The sequence below is a fragment of the Lepidochelys olivacea genome (assembly GCF_965140295.1).
Source record: "Lepidochelys olivacea isolate rLepOli2 genome assembly, chromosome: 13".
Taxonomy (NCBI): domain Eukaryota; kingdom Metazoa; phylum Chordata; order Testudines; family Cheloniidae; genus Lepidochelys; species Lepidochelys olivacea.
In genome coordinates, this window is record NC_140423.1 from 29,884,655 (window position 1) to 29,906,173 (window position 21,519).

At 58.6% G+C, this 21,519-nt stretch overlaps 1 protein-coding gene across 2 annotated transcripts in view; it reads right to left on the bottom strand.

Annotated features, from left to right (window-relative positions):
- Window positions 1–21,519, bottom strand: part of MTCL2 (microtubule crosslinking factor 2) — an 81,612-nt gene that overhangs the window by 9,225 nt on the left and 50,868 nt on the right. For both annotated transcript variants that reach the window (XM_084645350.1, XM_084645349.1), the window contains exons 7-13: window positions 18,847–18,972; window positions 17,238–17,468; window positions 15,405–15,512; window positions 12,825–12,992; window positions 7,422–7,673; window positions 6,439–6,495; window positions 5,583–5,653 (exon numbers count right to left, since the gene is read on the bottom strand). In XM_084645350.1, the coding sequence (XP_084501476.1) occupies window positions 5,583–5,653; window positions 6,439–6,495; window positions 7,422–7,673; window positions 12,825–12,992; window positions 15,405–15,512; window positions 17,238–17,468; window positions 18,847–18,972 (1,013 nt within the window). The remainder of the gene's footprint in view (window positions 1–5,582; window positions 5,654–6,438; window positions 6,496–7,421; window positions 7,674–12,824; window positions 12,993–15,404; window positions 15,513–17,237; window positions 17,469–18,846; window positions 18,973–21,519) is intronic.

A 21,519-nucleotide genomic window follows, 5' to 3' on the forward strand; every position in this document is an offset into this window, starting at 1 on the left:
CTGTGAGCTCCGGCTAGGCGTGGGGCGGCGAGCCCTGACTCTGACCCCCCATGGGGCTGCGAACCCAGACCCCAACCCTGGCCAGGAGCAGAGCTGTGAGCTCCGGGCAGGTGCGGGGCTGCGATCCCCAAGTCCGACAGCCACGTGGGGTTGCGAGTCCTGACCCCAACCAGAAAAGGGGCTGAGCGCTGTGAGCTGGGGCATCCAGGATGCTGTGAGCCTCGACCCCTGTACTGGGGTTGCCAGGTGGAGCCCGGCCATGTTGCTTCAGGTCATTAATTGCTGTCAAGTATTAAAATAAAATTCTACTTAAAAATAACTTTTCCACTTATATTTAATTCGATAAAAATGTGTTTTAGTCTTAATTTAAAAGCAGTCAGAAAAGGTAAATTCATTTTAAGCAATAGGGTTTAAATTTAGTATTTAACATGGTGTTAAATATTAAAAATGTGTTTTTAATTTCTAAGGGGGGTTGCACTCAGAGGCTTCATGTTCGAAAGGAGTCACCAACAAAAAAAGTTTGAGAACTGCTGGTTCAGACCATGATTTTTGGTGGCTAGCAGAGTTATGCATTTAAGCTCCCAGGCTTATCTTCTGAAGGTGCTGTGCAGGTTTCCTTTGAGGATGAGGACCGAGAGGTCAGACCCAATGATCGCTTTGGAAGAAGTCCAGTGGCACCTTAAAGACTAAGAGATTTATTTGGGCATAAGCTTTCGTGGGTGAAAAACCCACTTCTTCAGATGCATGGAGTGAAAATTACAGATGCAGGCATAAGTATATATTGGCACATGAAGAGAAGTGGGTTTTTTTACCCACAAAAGTTTATGCCCAAATAAATCTCTTAGTCTTTAAGGTGCCACCGGACTCCTCGTTGTTTTTGTGGATACAGACTAACCCCTCTGATATTTGGGAGAAGTGTTCACCCACAGGTGACAGAGTGGTTCTGTCTTTTATCGTTTTACACCCACCTTGTCTCTCCAATACCGTGAGACCAATATAGCTACAACTACACTGCATACAACATCCTGCAATTTCCTTGACAAACTTTATGGAATTAAGATAAACCTTGCTGAAGGAAGGGCATCACCAGGGAAACAGACTACTAACGAACACTAACCAAACACAACAAGAAACTAGACAGACTATTTGTGAGGCTACACCCACACAGAGCTCTGACTCCAGCCACGGGCGGGGAGAAGGAACTGAGAGGGGGGGTTGGGGTGGTGCTGCCTCATATAGCCAGGGGAGGGGCCACAGCCACAAGGCGCGACACCGTCCCTTTATGGATGCTGCTAGGCAAAATCTCTGGCTCCAGTGGGCTGGGCACGTACACACCTAGCTGCAAGAGACGGCTGCATCTACTCGAAGAACCACCTTACTGAATCAAGTTTAGTACCTCCCCGTTGTACTGAAAATGCAAATGTTTGTGTTCTATCCAAGGTCTGTATAGGCGAGGCAGGAAGGATTAATGCAATCTCAGGGAGATACCAGGAACTTCAAAGGCCTTTTGGGGACAATACATGTGAAGTGGATTTCCCAGGAAACACTTGGAGGCAAGGGGAAGGCAAAGGCCTCACCTCAATCCAGGCTTCTGAAGCTGCACGTTGAGCAGAGCCCCACTGCCTGGCTGCTGATGTGCTCTGGGTCTCACCAGGCTCAGGTTCGAGCAAAGGGGGTGAGGACCTTGAACCCACAAGAAAATATCTGGGACGGCGGAAATGCTCCTGACAGAGCCATTTGGCAGCTGGCTGACCTCTGGTAGGCCTGTCTGCATGTAGGTTCTTTCATTGTTGGTAAGCTGTTTTCTCTGTAATGCTTCTACCCTACGAATGAAATGTGCTGGTTTACAAAGGGCAGGGTGGTAACAAATACCAGGGGCAATCACACACTGCACTGGCTCAGAGGAGAGAAGTGCCGCAGGCCTAGGGTGACCAGATGTCCCAGTTTTATAGGGACAGTCCCGATTTTTAGGTCTTTTTCTTATATAGGCTCCTATTACCCCCCAACCCCTGTCCCGATTTTTCACACTTGCTGTCTGGTCACCATACACAGGCCTGCTTAGGGGATAACACCACACAGGCAGAGGGCCATTCAGCCTGAAATACCCTGCTCAGAAGGGAGAGAAATGTGTGGGTCTCCAGTCAAGAGAAGCCCCGGCTAGGGAGCAGGGAGCCTAGAGGGGGTGGCCTTGCTGGACCGTGAAGGAGGATCCAGGTGCAGTTGCCCTGAGTTGTGGGACACAACCATCTTCAGCAAGCTAGATGGGAGGTGGTTGCTCTCAGGGCTACTCACCTGGCTCTGCCAGCCAAGGCTTTGTAACTCACCAAATGAGAGAGCAAACCCAGAGGTGCGTCTAAGGCTGGCACAGCCCCAACAGCGAAGACGCTGGAGAGTGGGGAAAACCCAGAGGCAGCAGAGAGAGCTTGACAGATGAGAGCTGAAGAGGTGCCAGGAATTACAAATGCTGTAAGGAGCCTACAGCCTGGACGAGCCGAGGAAGATGAGAACGCAAATGACCTGCAGCTGGGGTCATGCCAAGGAATCATTCCAGTGAGTCCCCTCTGAATGCGGCTGCTCTGGGCATGTTTCCTGCATGGCTAACAGGCTCTATCTAGGTGGGCTGGATTACACAGCTGTGATCTCGAGGAGCACACCCGGTATTTATTGCTGCTCACTCTGCTGGGCCTTTGCACAGTGTGGTGAAATGCTGGGTGGGCTAACAAGCTGCAAGGAAGGGTTATACGCCAACCCAAGCTTCCTGTCCCCAGGCAGGATTTATGGCTACAAGCCAGCACAGCAGTGCATGCAGTGGGGGGAGGGGGGTACTACCAGGTGTTGGGTGCCCCTTGCTGCAGGCCCCACCACCTTGGCACACCCCACCCAAAGCAGGTGTCTTTTGGGGGGAAAATGAGCATCAAGTTTAGACCTTCAGGAGCTGCCCAGAGAGGCCACCCAGGATCAGCTGCTAGTGGGATCAATAAGATTTGGTCCTCCGGTGGCTAGAAGAGCCAGGAGTAGGCAGAAGCCAATCAGGGCTCAACAGTCAAGACGCAAAGGGCTGTCTGCCTCCTCCAAGCGTGCAGTTCTGGGTGAAGTTGGGATTGGTCTTAACCTGAAAGCCTGGCCTGGCCCCTCACTCCCAGCACTGTTCAGCCTCAGTCAGCGAAAAGACTGTTCTGGGTCAGGTTACGCCAGGCACAGCCTGCCTGGCCATCCTGCCTTGAGTATCGTTTGGTTGTACAGATTTCAGGAGCTTGCTTTGGGAGAGGTTCCCCTGGTTCAGGTGAACCTGCCACAGGCAGGTCCCTGGGAGAATATGCTCCGGGCTGGGAGCATGGAGCAATGGCATGTTTAGGGAAGTGCTGGCTGAACGCAGGCTGGAAACAGGGCAGAGCAGGGTTCAGGGGGTCATAAGCCAAACCTTACAAGTCTGTTTGCAAGGGCTGGCCGCAAACCCACCCTATGCATTCACCTTTGGGTTCAAACCCAAGCATCTGTCCCAGATGCACTCGAACCCCCCCCCAGCCCCCGCCTCCCCTGGCAGTCCTGCCCCACTCACACACCTCCGCAGGCTCTGGAAACGCCCAGGGAACAGAACGTGCACCTCTCCCCTGCACAGCAAAAACAGCAATGATTCCTCCCACCCTGCAGCCAGGTCCCTGTGTAAACAGGGCGCCTCCCCCACCCAAATCCCTCGCCCAGTAACTAGGTACCACCCTGGAGTTCCCTAGCAGCAAAGGATTCTGGGGCATCTTCCAGACCCTGCTCAATAACGGGTGCTTTATGCTCATGTTCCTTATGGAGGAGAAGCCAAGTTTACCTCTCTACCCCGGGGCACCAACGTTCCCCCTAAGCTGCGCTGCTGCCCAAGAGTCAATCAAGTGCCGCGCACATCTGGCGACGTGTGTGCAGGTGCCCCTCCCCCCGCTGCTCTGCGGCCGCCTTGCTCCTGCCCTCTGCCTTGGAGCCCCTGGCCAGCTGCTCCCGGGACCCTCCTGCTTGCTGTGGTAGAGGGGGGGGTGTGCTGATTTCAGGGTGTCCCCCTCCCCCCTGCCCAAGTACCCCATCTCCGCAGAGCGGGGGTAGGGAGACAGGGCTCAGGAGCAGAACAGAGCTGCTGTGGTCTGAGCTCTGGTGAGTGCCTCTCTGTTTAACAAGACAACGCATGGTCGCTCATACGCTTCCCCAGCTGCTGGCGCACACTCTCTCTCTTACACACTCACTCTCACACTCACTCTCTGTCTCTGACTAGGGCCCTACCAAATTCACAGTCCCTTCTGGTCAATTTCACGGCCATAGGATTTTAAAAATCGTAACTTTCATTATTTCAGCTATTTAAATCTGAAATGTCATGATGTTGTAATGGTAGGGGTCCTGACCCAAAGAGGAGTTGTGTGTGTGTGTGTGTGTGTGTGTGTTTGTGCGTGGGGGGGAGGGAGGGGTTTTTTTTGCAAGGTTATTGTAGGGGGGATTGTGGAACTGCTACCCTTACTTCTGCACTGCTGCGGATGGCCGGGGCGCTGCCTTCAGAACTGAGCCACCAGCTGCCGCTCTCAGGCCACCCAGTTCCCAAGTCAGCACAGAAGTAAGGGTGGCAATAGCACGACCCCCCTATAATAACCTTGTGACCCCCTTGCAACTCCCTTTTGGGTCAGGACCCCCAATTTAAGAAACACTGGTCTCCCCCATGAAATCTGTTCAGTATAGGGTAAAAGCACATAAAAGACTAGATTTCGTGGTGGGAGACCAAATTTCACGGTCCGTGATGCATTTTTCATAGCCATGAATTTGGTAGGGACCGATCTTTCACATGCAGCGTCTCTCTCTCTCTCTCTCTCTCACACACACTCGCCTCCCAACACAGACTTGTGTTGCTATTGTTGTTACTTCTCGGTACTTCCTGCAATACACATATATTCTCTGTCATTTTATTCTTTCAAAGTGCTGTTGTTTTAGTTTTTTGACTGGTGTGTGCATTTCATAATTTTATTTCTCTCTTATGCTTAAATTTAATTCTTTGAGTACTGAGTTCTAACCTGTCCTGGCTGGAGTAATTATCCCTATGGTAACTTTAAAAAAAAAAAAATCTAGGTTTTTTGTTTCTCCTGGTGGCGCACATCCACACATTACCTCAATATTGGTGCACATAACAAAATTTATTCCGCACATGGATGGAAAAAATTGGAGGGAACATTGCAGGGCACCATTCTAGGGGTTGGAGCAGCAGCCTCCCCCCAAAGAGTCTGTTGGGGGAAGCAGGTCCCCAGCACTAGCCCACTGAGATAGATGTCAGAGTAGCAGCTGTGTTAGTCTGTATCCTCAAAAAGAAAAGGGGTTAGTCTCTAAGGTGCCACAAGTACTCCTTTTCTTTTTGAGCTAGATGTGAAGGCCATCAGATACTGAGGAGATGAGCTGGGGGGGTCCCGGCAGCGTGACACCTGTAAGGAGGGCTGTGAGCCCATCAGCCCACATTCACCAACCAGTCACAGCCCTAGGCTGAGGCTCCTGCACTCACCCCCCAAGCCCCAGGAGGAGCGAGCAGTGCCAGGCTGCCCTGTACCAAGTGGGTGTATGTGTCTCACCTTTTTAAACTGGCTCCCTTGGGGTCTGTTTCAGAAACGGTCTCTTTGTCGGTGATCTTTTCGCTGCGCGTCTAGAATGACACAGGGGGAAGCGCTGGCGTTAGCTGGCACGCGACCTGGGCTTGGGAACGGTACGTCAGGCCAGGGGACTCCAGACCAAGGAGCTGCACTGGCAACTTCCCAGGAGTGCAGGAGCTACTCCTAATCTGTATCCCAGTGACAGTGCAGCTCATCGGGCAGCCAGGACTCCTGGGTTCCATTCCCAGCTCTACAACGGCCTCATTAAGTCAGAACTTTTCAGTGCCTAAAGTTAGGAACCTAAATCTGTCTTTAGGCCCCCAGGACAGAGACCTACAGCCCCCATGGCGCCAGGCAGAGCTGCCAGGGCTCACCAAGCCTGGATCAAAAGCCATGTATTCAGGGGTCTAACTGTAGGGCCCTATGTTTGAACCTGCCCGTAATCTTGGTGCCACATTAACCCGCCTGGTAACAATGACCCCCCCTCTGAGATCTCAGGGCGCCAAGGGTTACATAAATGCCACGCCCAGTGCGGTCCCATTCATGATCCAAGGGAGCAGACTGGTCAGACTGAGTGCTCTGGGGCAGGGACTGGTGTGTTGGTGTCTGGCACAGAGGGGCCCCGCCATGGCAGTGTGCTGGGCATGACTAACACAGGTGATGAGTCCCAGCATGCAGTGCTCCACCCCAATCCAAGGGAAGGGGGCTGGGCTTCTGCTCTCAGAAGCAGCTGCTCCGCCTTCCCACGGATCTGGTCTCATGCCCAGCTCATTCCCTGGGAAGCTGCTGGCAATGCCCCCTCCCCCCAACAGGCAGGCACAGCTGCTCTCCTGCTCACCTCTTTCCAGTTGCTACCCTGCTTCTCCACAGCCCACCGGTCGGCTCCCTTCTGCAGCTGGGAATCGCACAGAAAAGGAGCCAGTCACTTGACATGGGAGTGGGGGAGAGGCCTTGTAAGAGCAGCTGCTGGCCTGAAGGCAGGAGCTGCCCCAAGGGCCATTCCTGCAGGCAGCGACGGCTGAACTGGGGCTCAGCAGCACGCTGGCTTTCCCATGGCCCAGAGCGCTCTCGGCCAGTGGACATACTGGACTCCTCAGGCTCAGGGCAGGCCCAGAGCCGCACTCGACTCGGGGGGGGGCTGCAGGAGCCTGGCTGGAGCTGCTGGAACACAGCTGGGCTGGGGAGCTTACAGGACTGCTGCATGGGGAGTGGGAGACCTAAGGACTGGGGCAGACCCACAAGGGGGGACAGCGAGCCAAAGGCAGAGGGGATGAGTTCCACCCTGGGGATCAGACAAACCAGCTAGCAAGGCCTGCGTTCACCCAGTCACCACAAAGCGTGAGCCGCTGCCTGCAGGGGAGGGGGCTTCTGAGAGCAGTTTGGGGGATGTGCGAATGTGTATTCCTGTTAGCGTGTTCCCAAGAGTGTGCACTACGCAAGCGTCATGTGAGCACGTGCAAAAGCAGGCTGGGATCACTTGCGTGGGAGCGTGCCTGGCAGTGGCTGTACACACGTACGCTCATGTGAGCGTGTGCGTTCATGGGAGCAGAGAGCACTGGCGTGAGAGCTTGGGTGCCTCCATGCAGTCGCACGGTCGCACAAAGCCCCATGAGCAGCAAGCACTTTTGTGAGTGTGAGCCGAGCGACACGTACATGTACACACGAGGGTATGCTCCCAGGAGCATCTCTAAGCACCAGCTCACATGCGTGTGCATGTGCACATGCAGGAACAATGCTCCCATGAGCGTCTCTGTGAGTGTGAGCTCAGGAGCGTGGGCGGGCACACTCCAGTGAGCGGCACGTGCATGTGTACGCCCCTACCTGGTTGATTTTGTTCTGCAGCTCTTTCACTTGCTGCTCTGCCTGCTGCTGCTCATCCTTGAACCTGCCCAGCAGCTCCACCTTCTCCTGGTTCCAGTTCTTCTCACTGATCTGGAGCTGCTTGGTGAGGTCCATGACTGCGCTGTAGGACTCGGCCAGGAGGTGCTGGTGTTCCTCTCGCTCCCTCTTCAGAGCCACTTTCCAGTCCGACGGGGCTCGCTCCGGGACCCCTTTCCCAACCTTCGACTCCAGCTGCGGGGAATCCAGGGGAGAGGAGATCAGACCGCAGGCACACCCACCTCCAGGGGAGTATTACAGCCTGCCAACCACCAGCCCTTGCTAACACTGGGCTGGGCTAGGGGGCTATTGCTGAGTCAGCTTCCCAGAGCCTCACCCGGCATGTCCTCCTGCAGCTGCTGTGCCCACAAGGGGACAGTCTCTTTCTTAAAGGACCAGCAGGGCAGCTGCAGCCATGGTCATGCAGAAGGGAAGCACAAAGCTGAACATGCAAGCTCAGGTGCTAGCAGCCTGTGGCCTGGTGGCTCTTGGAGGGCTGGCTGGGAGGGAGAACCCAGCTCAGAGGCGCGGGCGCGAGCAGGGGGCATTACAGATCTTTACAGCCGATCGCTGGCTGGGACCCCATGGAGGATCCTGGGAGATGGCGCCTCTTGTACTCAAAGCAATGAGCCAGATTCCAGCTGGGCACCGACTGCACAGGGACAAACACTCCCCGGGTAGGACCCTCAGCGTCCCAGGCTGGGGGACTCCGTCCCCGGGTTAGTTAGCCCCAGTTCTTCGGGAAAAGTGCCAGGAGATCTTCAGCTTGCCTCTGGCCCATTATCTAGTCATACCACACTCCCTGTGGCAGCGTCTGAGCCCCTCTCTGGGCACACACCAGGAACGGGCAGAAGAAACCCGGGTTTAGCCCCTGCCAGTGCTGCATGAGGAATGGGCCCAGAAGCCAGCACAGAGGTTTTGGGGCACAACCTGAGTGGGACTGGGATCACGGGGTGCCTGCACAATACAGTACTGAGGCCAGGCAGTGAGAACAGCGCTCAGTAGACAGGCTAACACCCCACACCTGGGAGAGGGACAGCAGCAAGGAGCACTCAGGCGGAGAGCAGGTGGCTGCCCCCTTCCCACGCACCAGGGAGACTCCTGGCTGGCCGGAGCCTGGACACAGATGAGCCGCACTCTGAAGGCAAGGGGCCACGCTGGGAGGAGGCAGGGCTAGGGCGGGCTATGGGAAATCCTAGAGCCCCAAGCCAGCCCATGCCTGTGCCCTGGAGGCAAGAGGCATGGGATACGATACCCAGGATCTCCCAAGCCCTGAGACCAGCTCGGGAGCAGGGGTGAATCTGTGTGTGTCTCATCCTGGGCTCAGCAGCTCAGACAGCTCACAAGGGGCTTAAGCGTGTGATAGCTTGAGAGGCAGGTTGAAGCCACTGACAGCTGCTCAGAGAGAGCATCAGCAAAAGATGCTGCCGCTGCCAGAAACATCGGATCAGCAGTAGGGGCAGGGGTACCGCGTGGGGACTAACCCCTCGAGCCGTGTCCAGTGCCTTGGGAGGTAGCACCGAACAACAGCTGGCCATTTTGGGGTGTAAACCAAACTGGGTTCTCAGTTAGTTTCTCATGGATCTGCCTTGCAAAAAGGGAGATGAAGATCCAGGGAAAGCAATCAGAGAAGAGAACAGAGCTCAGGGCGTCCAAGGGCAGGTTAGACACAGACCCCCGTGAGACGGACGAGGCCATACCACTACACCACACGGCAGGGTCCAGCTAGCAGGGAGCCAGGGCACGGCTCAAGTCCTCTGGCACACAACGGCTCAGACAGCAGAGTGGGAAAGGATTATTCTGAGCTTGGTGATAAATGGGTCTGGATGCTGCACGGATGCTTAAAGCCAGGCCAGTCTAATGACACTAGGGGATACTGGAGTCTGGAGGAAAGCCTAAGAATGACACCTCTGGAGCACGGGGCTGGCAAATTGTTTATTATTCATGACTTCATGAGGGCCCAGTGCATCTCTGAGCAGGCCCTTACAATCACATTAAGCTAGCATCACACTGACACGGCCCCCAGCCCCAGACAGCTCAGCGCGATGGGGATGAAACCAACAGGAAGCCTCAGTACATTTCCAAAGCAGTAAGAGTTAGACGATGGGACAGAAAAGGTGCCCTGGTGTCAGAGAGTGGCCAAAGACACCAGCTTGTTTGCCTAATGGCCTAACTGTTCTCCTGCCCCCGGCCCATGATTTACTGCCTGCAAATGGCCTGCACACACAGCCTGCTCAGCTGGAGAGGGTCCCTGACAATTCCACTGACTGCTCCTATGACCCCCCCCTCACCCCTGCCCCCCAAACAGAGAGCGCCCCTTTCCCAACAGGGTTAACCACCATTAGAAACAAGCTTTGCTCCCTGACTACTGACATCCCCAAGGATGCCTGGTTTGACCCTAGAGTTGCCAACTTTCTGCTCGCACAAAACCAAACACCCTTGCACTGCCCCTCCTCCAAGGCCCCGCCCCCGCTCACTCCATCCCCCCTCCCTCTGTCACTCACTCTCCCCACCCTCACTCACTCGCTCATTTTCACCAGGCTGGTGGGGAACCGGAGATGAGGGATTTGGGGTGCAGAAGGGGGCTCCAAGCTGGGGGGTCCAGAGTGTGGGAGGGGGCCCAGGGATGAGGGATTTGGGGTGCAAGAAGGTGGTCCAGGCTGGGACCAAGGGGTTTGGAGGGCAGGAGGGAGATATGGGTTGGGGCAGGGGGTTTGGGCATGGGAGGGGGTCAGGGGTGCAGGCTCCGGGCAGCGCTTACCACAAGCAGCTCCCAGAAGCAGCAGCATGTCCCCCCTCTGGCTCCTATGCAGCAATGCGGCCAGGCGACTCTGCACACTACTCCATCAGCAAGCGCCGCCCCCGCAGCTCCCATTGGCCGCGATTCCTGGCCAATGGGAGCTGCAGAGTGGTCACTTGGGGCGGGGGCAGCGTGCAGAGCCCCCTGGCTGCCCAATGCATAGGAGTCAGAGAGGGCACATGCCGCTGCTTTCGGGAGCTGCACGGAGCCACGGCAGGCAGGGAGCCTGCCTTAGCCCTTCTGCGCCACTGACTGGACTTTTAACGGCCCGGTCTGCAGTGCCACCCCCAGGGTCCCTTTTCAACCAGGCGTTCCGGTCGAGAACCAGACACCTGGCAGCCCTATGTGGCCCATGGGACTCACACAGCACCCCCAACAGAAGGTCTTGTCAACACCCTGGCTCCAGCTCCCAAGCTCAGGTGCAGTTGCAGCACTGCGCTCCTCCTGCAGATCCTGGCCACGAAAAAGTTCTCCAAATTAATCTGTCAAGTAACACGTTCCCCTGAAGCCTGGGCATTGTGGTCACCCAGCATTTATTGCCTCCGGTCATCGGAGCCAGTAAGGCCATAAATCCAGGCTTCATTTCCACTAGTTTGGGTTCTGCTGATCTCAACACTGCCTGCTTTGAGCTGCACGCAAGCCTGGCATGACTCTGAGCATGCGACAGCTTGGAGATGACTATTTGTAGGCCAGAGACATCAACACTGCACGGCCAAGGGACTGCACGTGCCCTGATCCTGGGAAAGCCCACAGAGTAGACATGTACTGGGCAAGTATTTCCAGGTGTCAGGAAAACATGCTGATTGCCAGATGAATTGGCTTTGCAAGGCTAGCAGAATGGACCCTCACTGTCAGATGGGCCAGGAATGTCACTGGAATCTGCTTGCCTTAAAGTGCAGATCTGCTCAGCAACAGCCCTTCATGCTGCAGCGTGTGGATCAGAATCCGAGCCATTGTCCTTAAGCACTAAAATCACTCTGTGCTCCTGGCAGCCCTGTCCAGCCAGCACAGCTGACAGAGAAGGGGCTGGAGTCTGCTCACTTGCTCCCACTCAGCGACACCTGTGCTAATGCCTGCTACAGAGCCTTTATTAGTGGTTTCCTAGGCATAGGGAAAAGCCCAGCTTGACTCTCTGATCCCAGACTGATTCTCCAGGTCAGGCCGTTTCCTTCTACTTGTGAACTGACATACGTGAGATGGAGTCACTGAGATAAATACAGAGCCTCCTGGTTGAAAAGGTGACCCTAGTGTCACAGATGTGGTGGTGTCTGCCGGAGTCTGAAGAGAGCCTGACAAAAGAGCTCAGAGAGGTGGGAGTTGGTCCATGCAGCTCCATGTGTGTTACCCTACAGCCTAAAGATGGCAATGCTGTTAACTTTTTCACTGCCAATCAGCACCCAAGGAATATCTGAAAACTGCCGACCAATCCGCTGCAAGCGGCATCTCATTTTGGCATCACATGATTTAATTGGGGATTGGTCCTGCTCTGAGCAGGGGGTTGGACTAGATGACCTCCTGAGGTCCCTTCCAACCCTGATATTCTAGGATTCTATGATGTGGGTGGAGCATAGATTATGGGCGGAGTTTGGAGGGTACCACCTCTTACTGTCTCCTAAAATGAGGAGCTGTCAGAAGTGAGGACTTATAGCTGCACCTGCTCAGTGTCACGGCAGCCTATTAGCACAGCAAGGCCACCTGACGGACCATTCCACCTGACCGGCTGAGGAGGTCACCAGGCCTGCTCCTATGACCATCAGCAACGACTGAGTGATCTCTGGCTGCTCATCACACACGCCTGCAGCTGTGCTCTCTCTGGTGCCTGCCCTGCTCCTAGCCTTGCTCCAGCCCTGAACCTGGCTTGTTCCCAGCATTGCTCTTGGCTTGCCCAGTCCGTTTCCTACTTGCCTACTGGCTTCCTGACTCTGGTGCCTGAGTCCTGCTCCAACCACTAGGCTTGGCTGCCCACATCCCAGTTCATGACAGTGGTGCTGGACAGCTATCCTGTTCAACCAGGGTCCCTGCTGAGCATCCTCAGGGCTCACTGCATGCACAGCCAGCCTCTCCACTGCTTCTGTTTGGGATCTCTCCAGCCAGGATACTCCTCCCACCTGCTCTGGGTCCCCAGCCCAGCAATCCCTGCAAGGGAAATAAGGGGCATCATTTACTCCAACAATTGGATTCTCAGTGTCAGCCCTGTTGCTATAGAAACTCCCTCAGCAGGAGCAGAGATTACTAATTAAGATTCCCACAATGCTCTGCTTTCATCCTCTGCCCCAGCCCAGCTTATCAGGCTGCAGACATCTCCTGCCGCTCTCAGCCCCTCTAATATTAGACAAACACTGGGAAGCGCGCTCTGCCCTGCTGGGCTCTGAGCACACGCTGCCGTTGCATTCAAAGCCCTGCCAAGGGGATCTGCTGGGGCCATCCTGCTGGCCTGGAAGGAGGGTCATCCTGAAGCAGGGATTTTGGGGTGACGGGGGAAGGGCAGCCAAAGGAGGAAAATGCCCCCCCCCCCCAAGACTCCAGTGCACGTCTGCAGCTCTTACCTGGGCGATGTGGCACTTGAGCTCAGTCCGCTCGACCTCCCAGGCAGCCTTGGCCTTGGCAAATTGCTGCTGCAGCTCATTCATGCCCTGCCTCTCCTCGCGCAGCTCCGTGCACAGCTCCTTCAGGATCACCTTCATGTCTGCCAGGGTCTTGACGTACTCATTGGGCTGCCGGGCAGGGGAAGGGAGAAGGGTGTGAGCGCGGGCAGCTGTTCACAGACATCTGCCCGGGGGAAGGCGCTGCCGTCCGCTCTCCCGGAGCCGCGGGCGCAGGGCTCCACGGGCCCAGTGTCTGTCTATGCCAGGCAGCGAGGACAGGGAGAGGCAGCTCTGCCGGCCCCAGGGGTCTGGTCTAGGCTGGGCTGCCTCCTCCCGTGGATTTTGTTTCAAGAATGTGCCTTGCCCTACAGCCAGTTCAGCAGCAATGGGGCCAGCTGGGCTGTCCAGCCCCCACCCCGCCAGCCTTGGGACCTGGGGGAAGAAGGCTCACTCCAGGCCAGCACTCCAGCTGCACCCTGCAATACACACTGGATTCATTTCATGGTCCTCAAACCGTCGTAGAAACCCCCTGCTGAGGATGACGACCCCATGGGAGAGGGGACACAGAAGTAACCCCTAGCCCCTTCAGGCCAGTAGGCTGCAGAGTTGGGAGGGCAGAGCACAGGACTGGGAGACAGAGCTGCACAAATCCCCCCCACCCCAGTGCCCCTCACACAAACGGGAGAAGGACTTTGGCCAGCTGCTGGAGGGCTGGGAGAGTCCTTGCCCACCGCCCAGCTCCCCGCTCCTGCCGGAGCAGCTCAGCATCCCACCGCCACCCGCTCTCAGTGCCCATTGGCTTCCGCCTGCCGCCCCACCCCTGCTGGAGCAGTTCCGGGGCAGAAGGCTGGGAAACAGTGCAGGGACCCCTGCTAGCCACCCTAGGGTCAGCATGTAGAGGCTACCCCCTCCCTGGCCCGTGAGGAAGGTGAGAGGCCATTCCCCCAACCCCACAAGCGGAAGGGCCCGAGGAAGCTGCAGCAGGGGCCTGTTCCTGCAGAACTTGGCCCTGCCCACTGAGCTCACCCAGCCGCCGTCTCAGGAAGGCCAGGCCTGCCGGGTGGCTGGGAGGCCAGCCTCAGGGCCTCTCCCAACACCCCTGTTCGTTCCTGGAGGATCAGAGAAGAGGAGGAATGTCTGCAGAACAGGGGCAAAGGGGCATGCAGGCTGGCACGCTCCACGGAGGCCCCCAGCAGAGCCTCACACAGGCTGAAGGCGGGGAGGAGGGTGTCTCTTCATTGGCACTTCCGCTGTGAGATCCCGGGCAGCCAGGTGTGCAGCCCCAGGGATGGGAAGTTCAGGCTCCTTTGTACTGCCGGCTACACCCAGACGCTGTGTCTTTCATAGTAAGGAGCCAGGTTTCAAGCGCACCTTGTTCTCAGCAGATAAAGCAGCAGGAAGCTGGAGCCCACAGGACACAGCGGCTCTGCCGCAAGCTAGGCCTGCAGTTTGCTGGTTAGGCCCAGCCCCTTGCTCTACATGACACAGAAAGCGTAATGCCCCAGTGTAGAGACTCCGGCCAGCCCCGGGGCCCAGTGCAGAGACTCCGGCCAGCCAGAGCTTACCCCACAGCCAGCTGCCCTGTTTGCCCCACTATGGGACGTCCTGGTGGTGCGAGGAGCTGGCGACAGGTGCCCCGCACTGTGGTGTCCCTCAGAGCCCAGCCTAGAAGCTGCATGCAGGCTCCCTCCCCATCCAGCTTCTGCCTTACAAGGGCTAAACACAGACATCTGGATGGCTGCTGCTCTCCGATGTAAACATGGACCCGAGCCCATGGGCCTCAGCTGGGGCAGGCTCAGAGACATCCCCCACTCAGCCTCACTTCCACCCCTATGAACGCCTCCCCACAGCCCCCAGCAGCGGGTGATGTTTCCAGTACAGACCTGCCCACCCCTGCACAGGATCTGCCGCCCCTGCTCTCTGAGGAACACCCACATTCCTGCCGGCACCGGGAGCCACGGCACCGGGTTCAGAGGCTCCCTCGGCTCGTCTGCGCGGCATTAACACTTTCCGATCAATCCCCAATGCTTACAAATAGCAGGAGCAGCCTACACTGCCCCAGCCCCCAGCACACATCAGGGCTTCTGGCCTCATTGCCTGGGCAGCAGGGTCTGACTGTGACCAGGCCATTGGTGCTGGGCTTGGGGTGCAGCACACCGACCCGCAGTCCCTTCTGCCAGCCCAGGAGAGGGGCCGGGATGGAAGGACTGAGGGGCTGCTGCAGCAGACACGCACAGGGCCCCGGGCTGCCTGAGCTCCCAGGGAAACAGCACCCTCCCGCCTCAGCCTGGCCCTGCACAGCCTCCTGGTCCTGGGTGTGCTTGGCTCCTGGGAAACGAGAACGGAGTGGGAAAGGAAGGGGGGATGTGAGGCACCCTGCCCACAAACATGCCCAGTCTCTACGCTCGCTCTACAGAGCCAGGCACCAGCCTGTGCCCGGGGAGCCGGGCTGAGCCCAGAGACTACAGAGCACTTGCCCCCCCCTCCCCAGCTCAGCGCTTGGGCGCCCACCGCAGGAGGCGTGCCAGGGTCCCAGCTCACCGTGTTCTGGGTCCAGGTGTCTCCGGCACACATCTTGTTATCGGCCTGCTGCTGTGGGGTGAGCTCCTCCTCCTCAATCAGCAGGCACAGCTCTTTCATGCTGTTCACCTGGAAGCACAACAAGATACAATGGTCCCCCTCAGCCTCCAGCCACGGGCAGACGAGGGGCTCCTGGCCCAGAGGAGTGGGGGGAAGGGGCCCTGGGGCAGAGAGAAGCTGGCACCCATGGCTGCCTGTATCCAACAGAGCCCAGGGATAGGGGGTGACTGCGAGCTGGGATGGGGGGCCACCAGGAGAGCGGTGTGTGGGGCCCAGGACTGGAATAACGGAGGAGCTGCATGCGTGGACTGAGGGCCTTCAGCAGAGCTGTGGGGTGGGGGTGATCTGGTCTCAGCACCTCCCCAGCTCGTGTTTCTGGCTCTTCCGTACCAGGCACCAGAAACTGCAGCCTCGTGCCAGGGCACAGAGTCATCTTCTGGCCTCAGCACAAGGCCGGGCCATAATGAGGCTGTTGTTACCAAGCCTCAGACACAGTTGCTGCTGGCCAGAGGCAGCACACTCTGTGCACGTCATTTGTTCTCGTTTGTGAAGACGTTTAGTGCTCAGAGAAGCGAGGGACTCGGGCTCGGCACAGACAGGTGTTGGGCAAGCTTCCCCGAGGGGCAGCTATGCACTTAACTGGCATTAGAGCAGGGAGCAGCTGCCCTGGCTTGGCATGTAGATGGGCGTCTCATGGACGTGCGCAGGAACAGTAATGATGCAGAGGTGCAGCCCGCAGACTAACAGGCCCTGGCCTGTCTGCTTGGATGCAGGGCTGGAGTCTGAGGGCTGACCTGTGCTGACTCCGGACTCTCCTGCTTCCTGCCCTGTGACCTCCTCCCTAGCATGTGACCATTGCTGGGGAGCTGAGTGCAAGCTGACATTGTGTAACAGCCAGCAGGTTTCCAGCAGCCAGCACCATTGAGAGGTGGCCCCGGGCAGCAGCATGCCCCCACCAGAAAAACCCTGTGCCAGGCACCACCTCTGCCCACAGAACAATGGACACACAAGGCGATGGGCCATTAGCCCTGCTGTGGCTCCCATGTCTCCATGCTGCTCCCACGCCTCCCCCTGCGCCGAGCTGCCCAGCCTCCCTTCTGCTGAAGAAAAGGGGCAGGATCCAGCGCAGGCCAACCCTGGCCGGCACTGCCCAGGTGTCCCCATGCACAGCCTAAGCCTGGGGCCTTTCGGAACCCGCTGAGTCTGGGGTGAGATGTGAGCCCAGACGCAGGAAACCACCCAGGACAGAGCACAGGGCGGGGAGTAGCTGGCTCAGCAATGGGCCACGGGGCCCTTCACCTCAGGACACTGCAGGACTTTACTGCCCAGCAGCTGGTCCCTGCAGTGACCTGGGTTAAATGAGCAGGACTCTTAGGGGCCTGCAGAGCGTGCGGGTGGCACCAGGTGGCACCTTATCCACAGTCCAGTGTGAGAGAGGAAGGAACGGCTAAGCCAGACTGACCCCCACTGTCCCTACAGGGACCCTCCCCAAGCTGGAAGTGATGGGGGTTGGCAACGCTGACTCTACCCAGCTGATAGCCCAGAGACTGCAGGTCCCAGCATGCCGAGCTCCCTCCCGGGCTGCGACCCACAGGCTCTGCAGGCTGCATATCTATGTGTAGGGTCACAAAGGCTGGAATAGGCTCCACTCCATGCCACCTGCCTGCCCAGACTCTGCTGCAGGTCTCCACTCCAGTTGGGACAGTGCAGCCTAGTACCCAGCAGACTATGGGATGGGAGCTCCTGGCTGCAGCAGGGACCCCCATGGCACGCAGGCCAGGCAGCACGCCCTACCTCCAAGAAGCCATCGCCCTCACTGTGGAGGATCTTCCCCTGCCTCCAGCGTTTGAGGAACCACTTGAGCTTCATGAAGAGAAGCAGGAAATTCTGCTTGAATTGCTGGGATTCCTGCACCAGGAGGTTCTTCTCCTGGCTCCAGAACTTCTGCTCCAGCCGCCTCTGGAGGCTCAGGCTCTGCAGCTCGAACTCCCGCCTCAGGAGAGCCTTCTGCTGATCTTCCCGCAGCTGGGGGAGAGCCACTGTGAGAAGGACCCTCCCCTGGGCCGCGCGAGGATCCCCAGTGGGCGCTGCTGCAGGATCTGCGCAGGTGGCGGGACTGGGGGATTAGGCCCCTGGTGGGGAGGGGCTGAGACTGGAGCAGAGCTCCTAGGGCTGTCACTCATTCCTGGCCTCATAGGCACCAGGAGAGCAGCGGTGGAAGAGGGAGGGCCCAGTCCTGTCCCAGGGGCGCTCAGAGCAGGGTCACCTGGCTCTGGAGATAGTGGTGCTGTGCCGGGGAGCTGTGGGGAGCAACAGCGGGGAGGGGGGAGAAATACAGACATGTTGGATGATTGCCCTGATGAGAGGCTATGGGGCGTGTGTGCGCCCCTCACGAGCCCCGGGCACGCTAGTGGGCCAGGGGGTCCCAGGAACGCTGGTGGATGGGGGCGGGGAGAGGATCACGCAGGCCCCAGGAACGCTAGTGGGCAGGGGAGGGAGGGGATGGTCCCACAAGTGTGCTGGGGGAGGGAGTGATCCCGCTGGCCCTGGGCACGCTGTGGGGATCCCAAGGGCCCCAGGTGCACTGGTGGACACTGGGAGAGGGCAATCCCGCAGGCCCTGGGCATGCTGCAGGGGTGGGGGCTGATCCCACGGGCATGCTTGTGGGCGGGGGAAGAGGGCAATCCTGCGAGCCGTGCGCTGGGGGGGGGGGCGGAGGGAGTCATTTCACGGGCCCCAGGCACGCTGGTGGGCTGGGGGAAGGGGCGATCCCGCGGGCCCCAGGCACGCTGGTGGGCTGGGGGAAGGGGCGATCCCGCGGGCCCCAGGCACGCTGGTGGGCTGGGGGAAGGGGCGATCCCGCGGGCCCCAGGCACGCTGGTGGGCTGGGGGAAGGGGCGATCCCGCGGGCCCCAGGCACGCTGGTGGGCTGGGGGAAGGGGCGATCCCGCGGGCCCCAGGCACGCTGGTGGGCTGGGGGAAGGGGCGATCCCGCGGGCCCCAGGCACGCTGGTGGGCTGGGGGAAGGGGCGATCCCGCGGGCCCCAGGCACGCTGAAAGTCTCAAGGTGAGGCTCTGGCACAGCTCCGCCAGCACTGGGGGGAGACGGGTTCGAGCCGCGGGGGGCCCTGGGTGCTGCACACTCCTCTGAAGGAGCTGACAGCCCAAGCTCTCATGGAGACTCCCCTTCTCCCCCAGCAGATGGGGCAGGCAGTGGCTGCCTCGTGCCTGCCCAGGAGGTGGTGGGGTTCTGGGCTTGTCTCCTCCAAGGTCTGTGACTATCCCCAAGGCCCAGCTGGCTCTTGGCTGCCTCCAGTTACCCCCACCGCAGGCAGGGGCAGGCAGTCATGGCATAGACCCCACCTGGCCGCTGCAGCAGCTCCCTGCGGCGCCTCTCACTGACCTGGCAGATCTTCTGGGAGAAGTCCTCCAGCTCCTCCTTCCTCAGCTGCCTCTCTTGGGTGAGCTGCTCCTGAAGGCCCCGCAGGCTCTCGTTGGCTTCAGCCAGCACCAGCTGCAGCTCCTTGATCTGCATGGGCAGGGGACAGAGTCAGTCCCCTGGCACTCTGCCATGCCCAGACCTCGTTCCTCTCCCCTGGAGAACAAGGCCCAGGAGCAGGTGCGAGTGCATTGGAGGGGACGGTGGATACAGTTCTCCTGGGCTCCACCCCGGCCAAGGGACAGAGGAGGGGGCTCAGAGGCTGCACTATTGGACTCTGATCCTGACACATGCCATGACCTTGAGCTCATCACCTCCCCTCTCTACACCGCAGCCGAGCCAGCTTTAAAATGGGGAAGCCACATCCTTCCCCGCCAGGTTCACTAGCCAGCCAAGGCCCGTAGGCTCGTAGACCCTGCGGCGTGCAGCTGGGAGGAGCTGCAGACAGTCACACAGGGACTTGGAGCCTGGGGCAGGTGGCTGTTTGCTGTACTGGGGCCTCACAGCAGCCACTGCTCCTGGGCATACGAGAGCAGAAAGGCCCCAGCCCTGATCATGCTGCTGCTGGGATGGGGTGAGCTCACGCCATTGCTGCCAAGCAGTGGTTTGGAAAGGCCAGGGCCCCTAACCAAAGCCCTCTCAGTTTAGCCAGAGCCACACCGCACTAAGGGAGCAGCTCGGAGACACCGGGCCTGGCACAGGAGCTGAGGGGTGGTGTAAGGACAGCGCCCCCGTAAGCAGTGCTTGGAGGAGACATGCTGGAGGCTGGGGTGTGAACTGGTCTCTTGGAAAGTTCCCCTTCCAGCAGCTCTGCTCTCCCAGGGCACCCGTCCCTCCAAGGATCACTGGACATGCCTGGCAGTAGGTGGCTGCTCACAAGATCCCTAGGGAGGGACAGGACATCTAGTGAGCCATTGGGTCCATCCCCTGCCATTGGGGTCCCAGCCCCACATTTTAAAGACCCTTTTCCCATGTTTGGACCTTGATTAGTTCAGAGCAACGGAGCCAACAGCCCCACTGCTGGCTGGGTGTCCCACACCCACTCGTCTGGGAGCTGGGGCCCCCCGGGATCCGCAGCCCCAGGCCAACCGCTCCAACCTTTCCCGAGGCTCTGCCCTCCCCGGGTCTGACGGACCCTCCAGCTCACGGAGCTCAGCCCTACACAGGAAGTGCAGCTGCTTGTGGGACTGTGCGGGGAGCAGCGTGCCAGGTGGCACAGCTCAAGGTTTCCAGACAGCAGCCGGGTGCGGAGCAGGACCGTGCACCCGGAGGCCAGGGCACAGACACACGGCACCAGTTTGTACAGAGATTCCCATCAGCAGAGCCAGCCTGCCAGGAACGCGCCGCTTCGTGGAAAGACAGCAATGAGACTCATGCCAAGGCAGCTCAGAACCCAGATCCTGCTCTGGAGAAACTGGCCAGTGCAGGCCCAGGGGGGCAGTTTCTCTCCCCCCTGTTGAGGGGCAGCCAGGAGCTGGGGAGGCCTCCAGTGCAGGCCCTGCCTTGTGTCACTGCTGCAGTGGTACAGAATACCTGGAGCCATTCCCCTCCCGCTCCAGCACGCCCCCGACCAGGGGAGGGGCACGGCCACAGAGCTAGTACTAAGCTGGCGGAAACATCACACAGAGCCAGATCCATGCCTGCTCTAGGGTGCCCACCACTGGGGCTGCAGGGGAGCTGAGGCAGCAGCAGGCAGGGTGCTGTGAACAGCAGTCCCTCCTGAACAGTCAGGCCGAGCAGGAAATGAAGAGCAGGTGGGTTCAGCAGGGCAGCAGCTCCCAGCCTCGGCAGGGGTGTGTGTGGGGGCGGGGGGAAGAGTGCTAAGAGGGTGGGGAAACCCTCTTAGGCCAGGCTGGGGAAAACCCTACTACCCAGTAGCCCAAGGCAAGTGTCAGGGCTCATGCCTGCTGCACAGGGACAATGGGGCAGCTGAGGGCACTGGGCCCAGCAGCACAGAAATGCCAGTCCGAGGGGACGGGGATGGACCAAGCTGCCAATCACGCCAGCGACGCCTTGGGCAGAGGAGGTAGGACCAGGGAGCAGGGTCATGCTGTGAGTGCCCTGACCCGAGCTCTGGGGCAGTGACTGGGGAGGGGAGAGGCAGAGCTTCTCAGTCAGTCATGGCTCCATCTTCTGCCACAAAGGCCAAACTGTCTGGCTTTCCAGCCAACCCAGAGTTAGCTTCGGGGCAAATTAAGCCTCCATCTAGTTACATGTCCCTGCTGTGAACCACACATACAGCTGAAACGAGGAGGGAACTGGTCTTTCAAATTTATTACAGCTCTGCCTTGCAACCTGAGCAGCTGCTGCGGAAGTGTACCACGTGCTCTACAAGGCTGCTCTTGAGACACGCACAGACTATTCCACACGCTCTGCAGAAGAGCTAGGTCCATGGATACTTCGGGAGTTGGAAACAAAAGCATGAAACCACCCTGGGTCGGGGGCTAAACCTGGCAACAAACCCGCAGCCTGGCTCAGCAGAGGGTAACACCGAAGTTGCTGCGCCAGAGGAGCACAAAGCCCGTGGCACAGAGGAGGCGGCTCAGAGACAGGATGTGACAATGTTTCCCAGAGCTTGTGGAAAGCCATTTACCCCAGGCTTCATGTCAGGAAGACGGAGCACTGGGTGGGCAGCTT